Source organism: Hemiscyllium ocellatum, chromosome 5, assembly GCF_020745735.1.
Source record: "Hemiscyllium ocellatum isolate sHemOce1 chromosome 5, sHemOce1.pat.X.cur, whole genome shotgun sequence".
NCBI classification, from domain to species: domain Eukaryota; kingdom Metazoa; phylum Chordata; class Chondrichthyes; order Orectolobiformes; family Hemiscylliidae; genus Hemiscyllium; species Hemiscyllium ocellatum.
In genome coordinates this window covers 109,660,482-109,677,994 of record NC_083405.1, presented here as the reverse complement: position 1 = coordinate 109,677,994, position 17,513 = coordinate 109,660,482, and the positions used below count along the sequence as shown (strand labels likewise).

The 17,513-nt window shown below is 39.7% G+C and overlaps 1 protein-coding gene across 3 annotated transcripts in view; it reads left to right on the top strand.

Annotated features, from left to right (window-relative positions):
• LOC132815823 (ATP-dependent 6-phosphofructokinase, platelet type-like) overlaps positions 1-17,513 on the top strand; it is a 127,525-nt gene that overhangs the window by 13,397 nt on the left and 96,615 nt on the right. For all 3 annotated transcript variants that reach the window (XM_060825104.1, XM_060825101.1, XM_060825102.1), the window contains exon 2: positions 5,480-5,553. In XM_060825104.1, the coding sequence (XP_060681087.1) occupies positions 5,480-5,553 (74 nt within the window). The remainder of the gene's footprint in view (positions 1-5,479; positions 5,554-17,513) is intronic.

Below are 17,513 nucleotides of genomic sequence, written 5' to 3'. Positions count from 1 at the left end.
AATTTTATTTCACACTTCCTGTGGTCTTTTCAGGTCCTATAAATGGTAACAGAAAGTCTTTTCTCTCACTTCTATAATTGTCCACATACCTCACATTGATCTTTACTCCTAGAACAAAATTGTTTTGAGCGTATGTAATCTTTAGTTTTTAGACTTCTGGCTGCACATTTTTATGTCTGACATGTGTGCAAACTTTTAACATTCAGTGTCAAGATTTATATAAGATGAATGTCATCTTGGATATTATCAAAGAAGCCAGTCAGGGCCCTTGGAATAGAATCCCATTTTGGGTTCTTGCCTTCTGAAGAGGAAATTAAAGGATTGAAATTAAGTGTCAAACGGAGAAGAAAAATTTATCATGTAATGCATTAAATCATAAGGAGATAAACACAGGCCTCCCTGCCATTGAGTGTGAAGAGAATGCAAAACAGTTTAATAGCTCCTATATGGATGCTTCCCAGATATCTGTTGCAAGAATAATACGTTGATCTATTTGCTTCTATACTGTAAGTGGAAAACAAATAAATAATTCTCCTGCCTTAAGAATTTTAATAAATTCTGTTTCCTAAGTGCTCAGAATGTATATGTTCTGTTTGTATTACACTGATGAATTATCACAGACCTAACCAGAAATTATATCTGTAACTATTCTTTTGATATTGCTGAATCAAATTGCACTGCTGGACAGTTCCCATAAAAAATGCATTGATGATTTTGTGCATTGACAAAAAAATTAGTTTTGGTTGTTTGTGATTAGTATCTACCATGAACAGAATTATCTGCTGTGAGTGCATTGTGTGTATGCATTGGAGTAAGAGGATTGCTGCTTAGTCTTTGTTTTAAATTGAAAAACAATGTTATCAACTGGCTATCTTTAATTTTGAAGCAATTAAAACAAACCAGATGAATTAGTGATAACTATAAGGTATTATACTGAGTATTCTAACTCTGTTTTGGAAATGTGAAATTCTGGCAGTCCTGAATGTGAAACCTAGATCTGAACATTGGATTGGCAGTAAATTCAAATGACAGTTTAACTAGTTGAATCTAAGGCTTGGATAGATGAGAGCTTGTCATTGGTTGACCACTTTAGAATTTATTTGCTCTGACATGCAACAAGGTTAATTTGAAATGGAGCAAATTAGAACCTACGTGGTGTAAATATATAATAATAAAAATAGTATGTTGCTCTGAGGTTATTTTTGGGTGGAACAGATATATAAAGTTGATAAAAGAGCTTATTTGTGCTCAAGTCAGAATGCAAGACGAGTCAACTACAGAAAACGTCGTTGTGTTACTGGACAAATAATCCAAAGAATTGGATCAAATTTCCCAATAACAATATTTTAAAAATTCTAACTATAAAGAAAAGGCTGGAGTTTTTTTTTAAACAACTTAAAGGCTATAATTGCTAAGCTGTTCACCAATTCCATTAACAGGGAAGGACATTACTATCTCTACTTAATTGCCTTATCCATGGTCATGAAAACTTTACAGTTAATAAATTGTCTGTCAGCCATGGAATTTCTTTCTTCTGTATGCTTGTCAAGTCTAATTACTTCTGTACAGGAACAGCAGACTTCAGTTTTACATTTATTTAAAAGATATGTGGAGGGAGACAGGATAGAAAAGGATTTCACAAATTCTAAGAAGAGGCCACTTCATTGTCCTGGAAAAGTAAGTCATGCCAGAGCAATGGGGATGAGGGAAGCAGGTAGTTATGTTACAAAATCACAGAGTTGTTACAGTTCAGATGAAGGCCATTCAGCTCTCCTTGTCTGTATCAGCTCTTCAAATGAGCATCTTTCTTAGTGCAATTCTCCTGCTTTCTCCATGTAATCCTGTATATTCTTCCTTTTAAAATAACAGCCTAATTCCCTCTTGAATGTCTCAACTGAATCTGCCTCCATCACATTCCAGGCCCCAGTCACTCAAATGCAAAATCTTCTCGTCACATCACTCTTGTTTCTTTTTCTAATCACTTCAAAGTAATTACTTCAAATTACTTGAAGTATTTACTGTCTTCTCTCATTCTTAATTTTTTCACAAGTGAGAGCATTTTATCCTTTTTTGGCTTTGTACAAACTTCTCACAATTTGAATATTTCAGTCAATTGTCCTCTTAGCCTTCTCTTCTTCAAGGACAATAGTCCCAACGTGTTGAATCTATCCCATAACTAAAATCGTTCATCACTGGAACCATTCTTGGAGACGTCTTCTGTACTCCCTCCAATGCCTTCTCATCCTTGCTATGCTACTGGACTCTAGCTGAGGCTAAACTTGTGTTTTACATAACTTTGTCCTCAGTTGTGTATGTTTATTTGAGTCTTGCTATTTAATTTGAATTTTAGAATAGCAAACCTGAGTAGAATTTCTTTTGATTAATAATTACATGAACTGTATGAAAGTGCATGACAGACAGTTAAATTAGTTTAATAAAAAAGTTTTCTTGATTTCCAATACCGGGTGATTTCTCACAGATGTACTTATTATAAAATTAATTATTTTGAAATGCAAGCATTATAGTAATTTCAATGCATGATGGTGTCTTTTTCATACAGCAATAAAATGGATACCCAGTCGGTGTGGTATTTAAAGATAAGTTCGTCAGGAGAGTAGTGTTCACTTTGGCACTTTAGATAAAAATTGTTGAAAAAATAATTGGTTTAGTAGTTTAACAACAGCAAATCCGGAACTGCCAATTTCCTGTCCACTACCAAAGTGAAATTGACTCAATTCTCTCACTCCTTCCTGTTTTTCACTTCATGCTGTGAGATCCTTCACACCACCTGAGCCAATGGAAGGTGCAAACAGGGCCTTAGTTTAACAACACATTCAAAGGATCAGTTTTTCAATAATGCAATGCTGTCTCTTTCACTGCATTCAATTACATGATCAGTTTCTTAGAAACTCCGATCTTTTGACTTGGAGGCAGGATTACTGCAAATATGTTAAGCTGACAATAAATGTTGTGGAAGAAAGATGAAGATCTGTGTCATATGGATGTACTTTGTTAGGGAGTACAAATGCCATCCTTGAGTCATTGTTAGCCAGGGAACGTTTTGTCACAGCTAAGTTAAATTTGACAGCAGAATCCCAGGAAGGATGAGTTTTCACTGCCCAATTGCACGCTCTGTCACTACAAATAAACTTGACAATATTAAGGAATTTAATGTGTCATTTTGTTGTACGAACGATTCATATAGAACAGTGAATAAATAGCTTGATATCTCAGTTTTCTAAATGTTATTTTAAAAATGAATATTAAAAATTGCATGTTGTTACTTGCATGCTTACTAAGCTAAGATAATCTTGCTTGGCAGACTTCCTGACTATGGCACTGGTTAGTGAATATTTAGTCATGGAAGTATTTGAACATAAAGATGATATACTTTTGAGTTCATTGAGAATGCTGAATTCTACAATTACACAATACAGAATCTCTCCCAGTTTTTGCTTTTTCAGATTTGGAAAGAGTTGAAAACTTTGTCAGATTTTCAGGGTTATTTGTCTTGAAGTGAGAGTTAGCTCAGTGATCTCATGAGCTAGTGAATATGACTAAGTGTCTTCCTGAAATGGTGAGAACATGGGAGTTGAAGTAAACTGTGCAGCCCCTTGAGCCTGCACAGCCATTCAACATCATGGTTGATCATATCTCAATGCCATTTTCCTGCAATATCTCCATATCCTTCAATGTTATTAATGTATAGAATTTCTGTCTTGTAAATATTTAGTGACTGAACCCCCACTGCCTGCCAGGATAGAGAATTCCAAAGAAATACTAGCCTCTAAGAGATGAAGTTCCTCCTAATCTCAGTCTGAATGGCTCCCCCTTATTCTGAGTTCCTGTCTCTTAGTGCCACATCTCCCAGCAAGCGAAAACAATGCTTCTGCAGCCACCATATCTAGTCCTTTAAGAATATTAAGTTTCAATGAGAACTATGCCCATTCTTCTAAACTGTAGAGGACACAGGCCCAGTCTCCTCAATCACTCCTCATTGAATTGTCCTGCCATCCCAAATCTGGCAAATGTCTGTTGCATTTCCACTGTGGCTAGTATTACCTTCCTTGGGTAAGAAAAAAAAACTATTTGTTTGTAGCAAGGCACTTATCTCCTGTTCATGAATCATCTTGTCGTATGGTTCAACGTACAATTTGCCTTCTTAATTGCTTGCTGCACCTGCAAGTTAGCTTTCAGAGACTTATGAACAAGGGAACTAGGTCATTTTGCACATCAATACTTTCTAATCACTCCCCATTTAAAATGAAACTCTGTACTCCTGTTCCTCTAGCTTACACTTATCTGCATTATATTTCAGCTTCCATGTTTAGATTAGATTAGATTAGATTAGATTACTTACAGTGTGGAAACAGGCCCTTCGGCTCAACAAGTCCACACCGACCCGCCAAAGCGCAACCCACGCATACCCCTACATTTACCCCTTACCTAACACTACGGGCAATTTAGCATAGATTCCCTACAGTGTGGAAACAGACCCTTCAGCCCAACCAGTTCACACTGACCTTAGCCTGACTGAATCCAGTTGAAGCTTCTTTGTATTCTCCTTACAAAGCACATTCCTATCAGGGTTGTATCATCTGCAAGTTTGGAAATATCATATTTGGTCCCATATACAAATCACCAATATGTATTATAAACTACTGGGTCCCAACATTGATCCTTGCAGCCTGGCAATCATAACAAGATCCATCAATTTCTATTCTCTGTTTGCTTTCCATTAGTTAAACCTCAATCCACATTAATATACCATTCCCATCCCGATGGTCTAAATCTTAAAGCACTTAATTTCCTTTCATTGGCTTTATTGCCAAATATGGATAATACAGGCTTTGTTGAAAACCTTCTAAATATGCAAGTACACCACGTTCGCTGATTTTCCCCGTATCTACTCTGCAATTAACATCCTCAAAAAGCTTCAGTAGATTTGCTAAATATGATTTCTCTTTCATAAATCCAAGTTGATTCTGTAAATAAGATCATTAATTTCTAAGTGTCCAGCTACCACTTGTCTTGTAAAAGCCTATAGTATTTCCCCTTCTACTGATATCAGACTGACAGGTCTGTCGTAGCCCATTTTCTTCTCTCCCTCCGTTATTAAGTAATGGGATTGCATTTGCAAGTTTCCAATCTTCAGTTTGAGTAACAGTTGTTGGCAGAAATCAAAGCTATGAGAATGATTTACTCCTGTACTTCTGTTCAATTGGATACACTTTATTACAGTCATCTTGTTATCCTCAATATATCAAGTGCAGTAATGACGATAAATAATCTGTACTTCTAATATGGAGAAGTGCGTTCCAGTTCAATAGTATCCCTGTGTAAATTGTGTGCATGTCAGGTGAAATGGGGAAATTATTTTAAAGCATGGGTGACTGCATATCATTTCTTTTGTTGGTTTTGTTGGTACTGAGAGCATGTTCAGAGTGATGTTGATATCTGATTTCACTTATTACCATAGGTATGAATGCTGCTGTCCGTGCTGTGGTGCGTATGGGAATTTATGTCGGAGCCAAAGTCTATTTCATCCATGAGGTTTGTTAATGCTTTTTAAATCTTTTTGTGTAATTTATTTTGAGTTGCAACAAACTCAAAATGAAGTGAGACGTGATTCAAGTTTTTTTTTGGTAAAATGTGCAGTTGCTAAAACAAAGCGTTAAGCCGATTGTCAAAAAGGGCCGAAAACTGTTCACGTTCATGCAACCAAATGATCCAGACCCTGTAAAGAATAATAATGAGATTATCAGCACTGAAATGTTGTTATGGAGTAAATTGGCAGCGTTGGAGTCTGTACATGCGAAGCTACATGACGAAATCTGAAACTAGTTGTCCAATTTTCATTGGTCTTCCTGAACTACACAGTTCCATCATTGGTAGACTCAGCATTAAAATCCACATATTCCAGTGAAGTTACTATCCTCTAGTTGCCAACTAAATATTATAGAGGAAGTTAAACTTGATACGTTTAGGTGTAGGTGATTTTTTAATGGCACAGTAAAAATTAGGCATTGTCCAGCAGTGAAAGCTTAAATTTGCAGCCCACCACCATTCCTGATGAAGGGCTTATGCCCAAAACCTAAACCTTCCTGCTTCTCGGATGCTGCCTGGCCTGCTGTACTTTTCCAGTGCCACACCTTTTGACTCTGATCTCCAGCATCTGTAGACCTCACTTTCTCGACCACAAGTAACCCCACTGTGGAAAATGGAAGTAAAATTTTACGTTAACCAACAGATTCCCACTGGTCATTGCTTTGAGCTCGTTCACCTTGGGAGAAACCTGTTATAGAGGTGGACACTATTTGACAGATCAGATTGAAAGTTCACTCCAGCTTTAAAAGTCATTATTAGATGCTGCATGATAAATAAATTACGTTGTTACTGCTCTGTGGTGAGGGACGGCATGGTGGCCAGAGATTAGCATTGCAGCCTCACAATGCCACGGACCTGGGTTTGATTCCAGCCGAGAGGAACTGTCTGTGTGGAGTTTACGTATTCTTCTGGTGTCTGAGAGAGTTTTCTACCACAGTCCAAAGATGTGCAGTTTAGGTGGATTGGCCATGCTAAATTGCTTGTAGTGTTCATGGATGTGTAGGTTAGTTGGATTAGCCCTTGCAAATACAAAGTTACAGGGATAGAGTCATAGAGATGTACAGCGTGGAAACCTGTACAACCTGTCCCTGTCGACCATATATCTCAACCCAATCTAGTCCTATCTGCTAGCACCATATCCCTCCCAACCCTTCCTATTCATATACCCATCCAAATGCCTCTTAAATATTGCAATTGTACCAGCCTCCACTACATTCTCTGGCAGCTCATTCAATACACATATCATCCTCTGCGTGAAAAGGTTGCCCATTAGATCTGTTTTATATCTTTCCCCTCTCACCCTAAACCTATGCCCCCTAGTTCTGGACTCTCTGACCCCAGGAAAAAGACTTTGTCTATTTATCCTATCCATAATTTTGTAAACCTCTATAAGGTCACCCCTCAACCTCCAATGCTCCAGGGAAAACAGCCCCAGCCTGTTCAGCCTCTCCCGAGAACTCAAAACCTCCAACCCGGGCAACATCCTTGTAAATCTTTTCTGACACCTTTCAAGATTCACAACATCTTTTCGATAGGAAGAAGACCAGAATTGCAAGCAATATTTCAACAGTGGCCTAACCAATATCCTGTACAGCCGCAATATGATCTCCCACCTCCTGTACTCAATACTCTGACCAATAAAGGAAAGCATACCAAACGTCTTTTTCACGATCCCATCTACCTGAGACTCCACTTTCAAGGAGCTATGAACCTGCACTCCAAGGTCTCTTTGTTCAGCAACACTCCCTAGGACCTTACCATTAAGTGTATAAGTCCTGCTAAGATTTGCTTTCCCAAAATGCAGCACCTTGCATTTATCTGAATTAAACTCCATCTGCCACTTCTCTGCCCATTGGCCCATCTGTTCCAGATCCTGTTGTAATCTGAGGTAACCCTCTTCGCTGTCCACTACACCTCCAATTTTGGTGTTTTCTGCAAACTTACTAACTGTACCTCTTATGCTCACATCGAAATCATTTATGTAAATGACAAAACGTAGAGGACCCAGCACCGATCCTTGTGGCACTCCACTGGTCACATGCTTCCAGTCTGAAAAACAACCCTCCACCACCACCCTCTGTCTTCTAACTTTGAGTCAGTTCTGTATCCAAATGGCTAGTTCTCCCTGTATTCCATGAGATCTAATCTTGCTAATCAATCTCCCATGGGGAACCTTGTCAAATGCCTTACTGAAGTCCACATAGATCACATCTACTTCTCTGCCCTCATCAATCTTCATTGTTACTTCTTCAAAAAACGCAATCAAGTTTGTGAGACATGATTTCCCACGCACAAAGCCATGTTGACTATCCCTAATCAGTCCTTGCCTTTCCAAATACATGTATATCCTGTCCCTCAGGATTCCCTCCAACAACTTGCCCACCACCGAGGTCAGGCTCACTGGTCTATAGTTCCCTGTCTTGTCTTTACCACCCTTTGTAAACAGTGGCACCACCTTTGCCAACCTCCAGTCTTCCGGCACCTCACCTGTGACTATCAATGATTCAAATATCTCAGCAAGGGGCCCAGCAACCATTTCTCTAGCTTCCCACAGAGTTCTCGGGTACACCTGATCAGGTCCTGGGGATTTATCCATGTTTAACCATTTCAAAACATCCAGCACTTCCTCCTCTGTAATGTGGACATTTTGCAAGATATCATCTATTGCACCATCTATTTCCCTACAGTATCTTCCATATCCTTTTCCACAGTAAATACTGATGCAAAATATTCATTTAGTATCTCCCCCATTTTCTGTGGCTCCCCACAAAGGCCACCTTGCTGATCTTTGAGGGGCCCTATTCTCTCCCTAGTTATCCTTTTATCCTTAATATATTTGTAAAAACCCTTTGGATTCTCCTTAATTCTGTTTGCCAAAGCTATCTCATCTCCCCTTTTTGCCCTCCTGATTTCTGTCTTAAGCATACTCCTACTTCCTTTATACTCTTCTAAGGATTCACTTGATCTATCCTGTCTGTATCTGACATATGCTTCCTTCTTTTTCTTAACCAAACCCTCAATTTCTTCTATCATCCAGCATTCCCTATACCTACCAGCCTTTCCTTTCACCCTGACAGGAATATAATTTCCCTGGATTCTTGTGGAATATACTTTCTGTGGATTCTTGTTATCCCATTTCTGATAGGGAAGTGCGGGTCGGTCTGGGTTGGATATTGTTCAGAGGGTTGGTGTGAACTTGATGGGCTGAATATTATGTTTCCACCCTGTCGGGATTCTGTGATCATGAGGCTTATTCCTCGAAGACAATCATGAAACTGACCAGTATTCTATAAATGGTCACATGAATTAGAGTACTTTCCTCATGGATAAAGTGCACTTCTCATTTGAACCTAATAGCTGGATTTTTATGTTAATTTTAGAGTGTTGACTAATTTATGCTTTTAAAGAGTTGAATAGAAATCTGACATCTTCGCTTGAAAGTCCATCTGTTTATCCTGAAAAAAACATGAATAGACAGTTATGTCCTCAAGTGACCTCAAAGGTACAATTGAAAATGACCGAGATTGTTTATAGATTTGACAATGGAATCCCTTTGTGTTTGATTGCCACTTGTGGACTGAGGTCATCAGGCGGTGTATACACTGAGGAGAAAGGACCATGAGCTTTGACACTTTTGTAAACAGTTAATCGGGATAAAAGATTTCTGAGCCTTATTTTGACAGCTTCCCACAACTACTATGGCAACAAGCTGCGTTTGAATTCCCAAATTAATTTCTTGATGATGGTATTGTATTGATGACCTCAAGTTCTCCTTGAAAACACTTTCTCAGTCTTTACTCTGACAAAAGCTTCCCTTAATTTTAACAACCTCTTTTAGTGACAATTTCAGCCTCAAGAAATGGAGAACACCTTATGTCTGATTGGCAGAGTCTTTTAGTATTGCTATTAATCCTACAAATCTTTTTTCACCCTTAACTACATGTGGGTGGCACAGTAGCACAGTGGTGCCTCACAGCATCAGAGACCCGGGTTCAATTCCCGCCTCAGGCAACTGACTGTGTGGAGTTTGCACATTCTCCCCATGTCTGTGTGGATTTCTCTGGTTTCCTCCCACAGTCCAAAGATGTGCAGGTCGGGTGAGTTGGCCATGCTAAATTGCCCGTATTGTTAGGTGAAAGGGGTAAATGTAGAGGTATGGGTGGGTTGTGAGTCGGTGTGGACTTGTTGGGCCGAAGGGCCTGTTTCCCCATTGTAAGAAATCTGAGTATGTCAAATTCCATTTTATAAAATGTGATATGGAACCACACAGAGTGCACAAATATGACCTCGCAAAATGTTATTGCAAATTTATCATGACATCTGTGCCTCTCAATTTTATCCTCTTAAAATTAATCCGTGTACATGATCTGCTTTGTAAAGGCCTGCACAGTGACTTCATTGATTTTTATTGGTTCTCATAGTTCACCTTGCTCCTTTACCCCATTTTAGATTCAAATCTTCCAAGTGATATGTGGCCTCCTGATTTTTCTTACCATAGAAAAAACCCTCATGATTAGCAAAGTTGTAGTTATTTTATCAAGTACAAATCCACAAGTTTATTAAAATTTGAATTTTTTTGCATTCCTCCTCAGGAGATTGTTTCTTCCCATTTGGTTTCATCCACAAATTGTAAACTGCATTTTCACTTTCAAATAGCTAAAACACCCACAATAATCCTTGAGGTAACACTTTCAACCTTTTGTCATTCTGAATAACTACCCTTTATTCCTACTCTCATTTTTTTCTCTCTTTATGCCAGCTAGTTATTTGCACTGCTTTACCCATGATGTAAGAAGTAGCAGGACTAGACCTATGGGTCCCTTGAGCCCTCCCCACCACTCAATAAGAACGTGGCTGATCTGATTGTGGCCTTAACATTACTTTCTTCCTGACCTTATATTCCTAAGCTCCCTCGTCAATCAAACATCTATCCAACTGAACCTTGCATATATTCAATGATCCAGCCTCCGTTGCTCTCTGAGGCTGAGAATTCCAAATGTAAATGGCCTTCTGAGAGAAGAAATTCCTCTTCATCTTCATCCTAAGTGGGAGAGCTTTGCTTCCTGTGCCATTACTCGTTAGTCTATTTTATTTGGAACATTACCAAATGCATTTTGACATTTAGTTGTACACATTAAAATTACTTAATCTTTGATACCTCTTGAAAGAATTGAGTGAGGTAGGTCAAGCAAGAATTTCACTTTTGGTTATTATTCATGATTATAATTTTTGGTTCCTTGATGTTTTATTATATTCTCTCTTTATACGATTTCATTATTTTTCAGTGCATTAGCATAAAGTTGATTGTTCTATTTCACTTCTTCAATATGAATCTAAAAAGCCTCTGGCCTTACACCGTTTTCTAGTGAATTACTAAATATCTGTAGTCACACTTCTGCTATCTCTATCTGACGTTCTTCTCAACTGCAGGGATGCCATCTGTCTGGAGCACTTTGAATTTCATTCATTCATTTAATATTTTTTCTCCATTATTATTAATATATTTACATAATTTCTAATACCATTTTCCAGTATTATGACCAGATGATGCAAAGATGAAGCAAACCAATTACTTAATGCTTCTGCCAATTCACCATGCTGCCTGTGATGTTATGATTTGCTTCGATCTGGAAAACAACTGCTCCCTGCTCTGCTTTTTTGTGTACTTTAGCCAATTTTATATCCGGTATATTATTAGCTCTTTATTTGCAGGGTCTTTAGTTTTCAGTGGTTCAAGAAAGGCTGCTGAGACATCCTCAGGGGTTTACTTCTGTCGATTGCTTAATTAGGTCTTGGCAGAAGAAGCATGTATAGCTCTGGTTATCCACATTATGTTGAAGATCATTTTATGTGAATCCTTCTTGCATTTAATTTCCTCCCTGGGCTATATGTTATCATTGGCAGAGGTTATTGAAATAGTTCCTGCCATGAGAATTGAAGGTCATGCAGACTCAAGGACGCGCAATGAATCTGCCAGTACACTGACCGGTGATTGCCAAAGTGTTCTTTATAGTTTTTCTGACATTACATTTATTCTCAGAATAAGATTTAAAACCCAAAGCACTACAGGCACAACTTCCACCTCCCTGGATTGGGTGAGGACTTTGGAGAGAAGGCCAGATAATTGAATGAGCTGGCTGTGTTTGCATTTGTCTTGCCACGCTGGCAGTTAATTGGTCACCATCTTTACCCGCCCCAAATTATGGCTTAAGTTGTCAGGCAATGGCTGCTTAAAGACCACAGTTCTTGACTGCTCTACTTATCTTCCTGGGAGGTGGGAAAAGTGGGGGGTTCCTGATTGGAAAATCAGGGCAACCTACATGTTAGTTTTAGTGGAGTTGGCTTCAATATGCTCCAATCTTGGCCAATCAGAGGCCAGGATAAGCTTGAGGGGTTAGCTACAGAAATCCAACTCCATGCTCTGGCATCTGACGCCCCTGATCACCCTCTCCAGCCATCCCTGGCCTAATGTCTGACCATTGGAAGCTCTGAAGCTTGGGCCTTCAGCACCCAGCTCTAAGATTCAGAACTTGCCAGGCTTGGCCTGGCTAGCAGTTTCTACAGATTCTGGACTTTAGTGTCCTAGCATGGACGTAGACTTTGGTGGCTGCACTCCATGGGGCAAATGGAAGCATCTATCCCCAACACCATGGCAGGCAGGGCAGTAAACCAACCAGTTTTCTTGCATGTTGGGAGGGCAGTTAAGTTGATGCCTCGAAATGGCTGCTAATTGACCACTTCAGATGAGGATTTAGGGGCCTTAGTTTGTGGCAAGTTAAGATTACTTCAGTAGACTTCATGCACACCCCACTTGACTGCTGAGGTAGTGAGAAGGGGGCAAAGCTCTGAGGTGATAACTTGCCCAAGCATTTGCCCTTTTGTCACCTCCAGCAAGAAAGACATTCTCCTCTGAAAGTGACTGCTATCTATTCTTATTTGTTCAGTTTCTGAGTTTGAATCTTGGAAAGTTTGGAGCATATTCTTTAGTGAAACGTATTTTAATTATCATTCTGAGTCAGATGTCCGCCAATGATTCAGATGATTATATATTTCTGTGGCTGTTGTATCTTATGTTCTCACTTCTCCTTTCTCCGTTCACTGGCCCAGTGATAACTGTGACTGCATGCTCTTGTTTAATAATTTGACAACAGTGAAAAATCACTTTGCCATTTACTCTAGGAACACCTCTATCAAATTGAATCCGAGCTTTTATTCTGATTCCATGAAGTGATTTTCTTTTAAACATAGCTCTTGTAATCAAGAAATCTAGATAAATGTGAAGTGCTGCATTTTAGTAGAACAAATCAAAGCAGAACTTACCCTTGATAATAAGGTCCTGGGAAGTGTTCCGAACAAAGAGACCATGGAGTGCAGGTTCATAGTTCTTTGAAAGTAGAGTTGCAGGTAGATAAGATTGTGAAGAAGGCATTCAGTATGCTTTCCTTTATTGGTCAGAGCATTGAGTATAGAAGTTGGGAGGTCATGTTGTGACGACACAGAACATCGGTTAAGCCACTTTTGGAATATTGTGTGCAATTCTGGTCTCCCTGCAATAGGAAGGATGTTGTGAAACTTGAAAAAGGTTCTGAAAAGATTTACAAGAATGTTTCCAGGGTTGGAGGGTTTGAGTTATAGGCAGTTTTCCCTGGAGCTTTGGAAGCTGAGTGCTGACCTTATAGAGGTTTATAAAATTATGAAGGGCATGGAAAGGAATATAGACAAGGTCTTTTCCCTTGGGTGCAGGAATCCAAAACTGGAGGGCATAGGTTTAGGATGAGAGGGGAAAAAATTAAAAGGGATGTAAGGGGTATCTTTTTCATACAGAAGGTGAGTGATCAGAAGAAATGGTGGAGGCTGGTGCAATTGCAACATTTAAAAGGCATCTGGATGGATATGTGAATAGAAAAGATTTAAAAGAATATGAGCCAAATGCTGGCAAATGAAACTTAATTTATTTAGGATATCTGGTTGGCAAGAACGAGTTGATTCGAAGAGTCTATTTCTGTGCTGTACATCTTCATGAATTATGACTGTATACCCTTTCCACATGATTAATGTCATTCCCATAGCATGGGTCTCACGTTATTAATATCTGTCGTATAATGTGGGTAACTAGAACTGTGCACATTTCATCTAATAATGTATAATGACAGACTTGTGGAAGTGCAATAGCCACAGCATAAATGAAGTGCTCGAATATGGTAATTTATCTTAAACTGTTGTTATCTGTGTGCTAAAAATCTTGTTAATCCTTGCATTGTCTTAGTAAAACTGGATTGACTTTCTTAGGCCACATTGGAGGGAAACTAATGATCATCTGTGTTGTTGTGAATCTGGTAAAGCAGCAACAGTCAGTCGAACAAAGACCTCTCTCTTCCATGGGTGCTAGTGTCCCATTAAAGTTGATTATCATGACCACATTTTTCTGCCACCAACCTTCTATTTTTAAGTTCAGTTTTTTTTTAAACTTGGTGCAGTTCTGAAACGACAATGCTGAGATTTGAATTTGAATCTTATGATTCATATTCTGATTGCACTATCCTTTGGCTTTGCAATGTTACTAATGATTCAGCTCGTCTGTTGTGAGTTTTAAAGTGGGAGTAGTAGTCCTGTTCAAGAACGGCATGTAGGTTGCAATGGAGGCAACAATTGTTGACGCAGGGCTTACTGTCTGACACTGCATCCTGTGATGTTGCTTTTTAATTGGAAGAATTAGTTCTTCAAATTTCCATGCTCTATCACTGCCAAGTGTTTTGGTTACATGCAGACAATTTGCAGTCATTGAAGTCAGTTTGGCAGAAGATGATGTTTGATTTTCATGAGTCCTTGTATATTGGTTTTGGCTGCCCAGTGGGTTTTTCTGGCTTCATCAAGTTTTCCACATGGAGTGGCTTTTGAGAGGTGACCATTATTCATTTTAGCAGTGTGGCTGAGTCATCTTAGCTGGCATTGCTTGAATATGAGAGTCACAGAGTCATAGAGATGTACAGCATGGAAACAGTCCTTTCAGCCCAACCCAATCTAGTCCTACCTGCCAGCACCCAGCCCATATCCCTCCAAACCCTTCCTATTCATATATCCATCCAAATGCCTCTTAAATGTTGCAATTGTAACAGCCTCCACCACATCCTCTGGCAGCTCATTCCATACACGTACTACCCTCTGCATGAAAAAGTTGCCCCTTAGGTCTCTTTTATATCTTTCCCCTCTCACCCTAAACCTACGCCCTCTAGTTCTGGACTCCCCGACCCCAGGGAAAAGACTTTGTCTATTAATCCTATCCATGCTCCTCATAGTTTTGTAAACCTCTATAAGGTCACCCCGCAGCCTCCGTCGCTCCAGGGAAAACAGCCCCAGCCTTTTCAGCCTCTCCCTATAGCTCAAATCCTCCAACCCTGGCAACATCCTTGTAAATCTTTTCTGAAGCCTTTCAAGTTTCATAGCATCTTTCCGATAGGAAGGAGACCAGAATTGCACACAATATTCCAACAGTGGCCTAACCAATGTTCTGTACAGCCGCAATATGACCTCCCAACTCCTGTACTCAATGCTCTGACTAATAAAAGAAAGCATACCAAACGCCTTCTTCCCTATCTTATGTTCCTGTGGCTCCACCTTTAAGGAGCTATGAACCTGCACTCCAAGGTCTCTTTGTTCAGCAACACTCCCTAGGACCTTACCATTCAGTGTATAAGTCCTGCTAAGATTTGCTTTCCCAAAATGCAGCACCTCACATTTATCGAATTAAACTTCATCTGCCACTTCTCAGCCCATTGGTCCATCTGGTCAAGATCCTATTGTAATCTGAGGTAACCCTCTTCGATGTACACTACACCTCCAATTTTGGTGTCATCTGCAAACTTACTAACTGTACCTCTTATGCTTGCTTCCAAATCACTTCTGTAAATGACAAAAAGTAGAGGACCCAGCACCGATCCTTGTGGCACTCCACTGGTCACAGGCCTCCAGTCTGAAAAACACCCCTCCACCATCACCCTCTGTCTTCTACCTTTGAGCCAGTTCTGTATCCAAATGGCTAGTTCTCTCTGTATTCCATGAGATCTAACCTTGCTAATCAGTCTCTCATGGGGAACCTTGACGAATGCCTTACTGAAGTCCATATAGATTACATCTACCACTCTGCCCTCATCAATTCTCTTTGTTACTTCTTCAAAAAACTCAATCAAGTTTGTGAGACATGATTTCCCACACACAATGCCATGTTGACTATCCCTAATCAGTCCTTGCCTTTCCAAATACATGTACATCCTGTCCCTCAGGATTCCCTCCAACAACTTGCCCACCACCGAGGTCAGGCTCACTGGTCTATAGTTCCCTGTCTTGTTTTACCACCCTTCTTAAACAGTGGCACCACGTTTGCCAACCTCCAGTCTTCCGGCACCTCACCTGTGACTATCGATGATACAAATATCTCAGCAAGACCCCGGCAATCACTTCTCTAGCTTTCCACAGAGTTCTGGGGTACATCTGATCCAGTCCTGGGGATTTATCCACCTTTATGCATTTCAAGACATCCAGCACTTCCTCCTCTGTAATCTGGACATTTTGCAAGATATCACCATCTACAGTCTATATCTTCCATATCCTTTTCCACAGTAAATACTAATGCCAAATATTCATTTAGTATCTCCCCCATTTTCTGTGGCTCCACACAAAGGCCGCCTGGCTGATCTTTGAGGGGCCCTATTCTCTCCCTAATTACCCTTTTGTCCTTAATGTATTTGTAAAACCCCTTTGGATTCTCCTTAATTCTATTTTCCAAAACTACCTCATGTCCCCTTTTTTGCCCTCCTGATTTCCCTCTTAACTATACTCCTACTTCCTTTATACTCTTCTAAGGATTCACTCGATCTATCCTGTCTATAATTTACATATGCTTCCTTCCTTTTCTTAACCAAACCCTCAATTTCTTTAGTTATCCAGCATTTCCTATACCTCCGAGCAATTACCCAAACCAATGACTGAATTATTTTTTTGAAAGACCTCTGTTAAATCTGCTCTTCTTCAGGTGTATTGTGGTTCCGTAATGGTAATGTCACTGGGCTAGTAATCCAGGTTAATGTTCAAGAGATGTGGGCTCAAACTGCATTATGGGAGCTGGTGAAATTTAAATTTCAATGAATAAATCTAGAATTGAGAACTAGTCTCAGTAATGGTGACTACAATAACTGCAGAATCATTAATTGTTGTAAAAAGTAGAACTGTGTGATTCAATTTTGTCGTTTAAGAAAGGACACCTGTATTCCTTATCTATTCTGGTCTACTTCTGTCCCACAGCAACATGGTTGAGACGAGACTTGAAATTCAGTTGCAACAACTAGTAGAAAGGAAAACAAGGAATGAAGTCACATTTGGGGATTGGCAATGAGTGTTGTTTTGCCAGAAACTCCCACACCCCACAAAAGAGTAAAGAAAAGCAGTATTTCAAGTGGAAAGTTGCAGCACTTATGTGTTGTGGCCTCTTGTTTGCTGATATCTCCCAGTGATATTTTTCCAATATCACCATGAAGTTCTTTCCATCTGCATTATCATTATGATATGTAATCCAAGGCCAGGTTTCCTTGTCGAGATGGGAAAATCACCCTTTTGCTGCTTCTGAAATGTGAACCCATTTCCGAATCCTGCCACAGTTTTTCCGTGAGAAAGTGGAGTGGGGAGAGTTGCATTTGTACGATTCAACATTGTGCAGGGCAAGTGTGGGTGTAGCACTAGTTAGAAGGATTGCTGGAGTTCTCTGGGGCAACATCTCAGTTCCCAACGGTGTTCCTCCACCCCCTAAATCTCACCCGAACTCTGGGAAACGTCCAATGCAACAGATACATTTAAATCAGGCTGTTCCAAGTTGAACTGACAGCATTGTTTAAATGGTGCAATTCCCTCCTTTC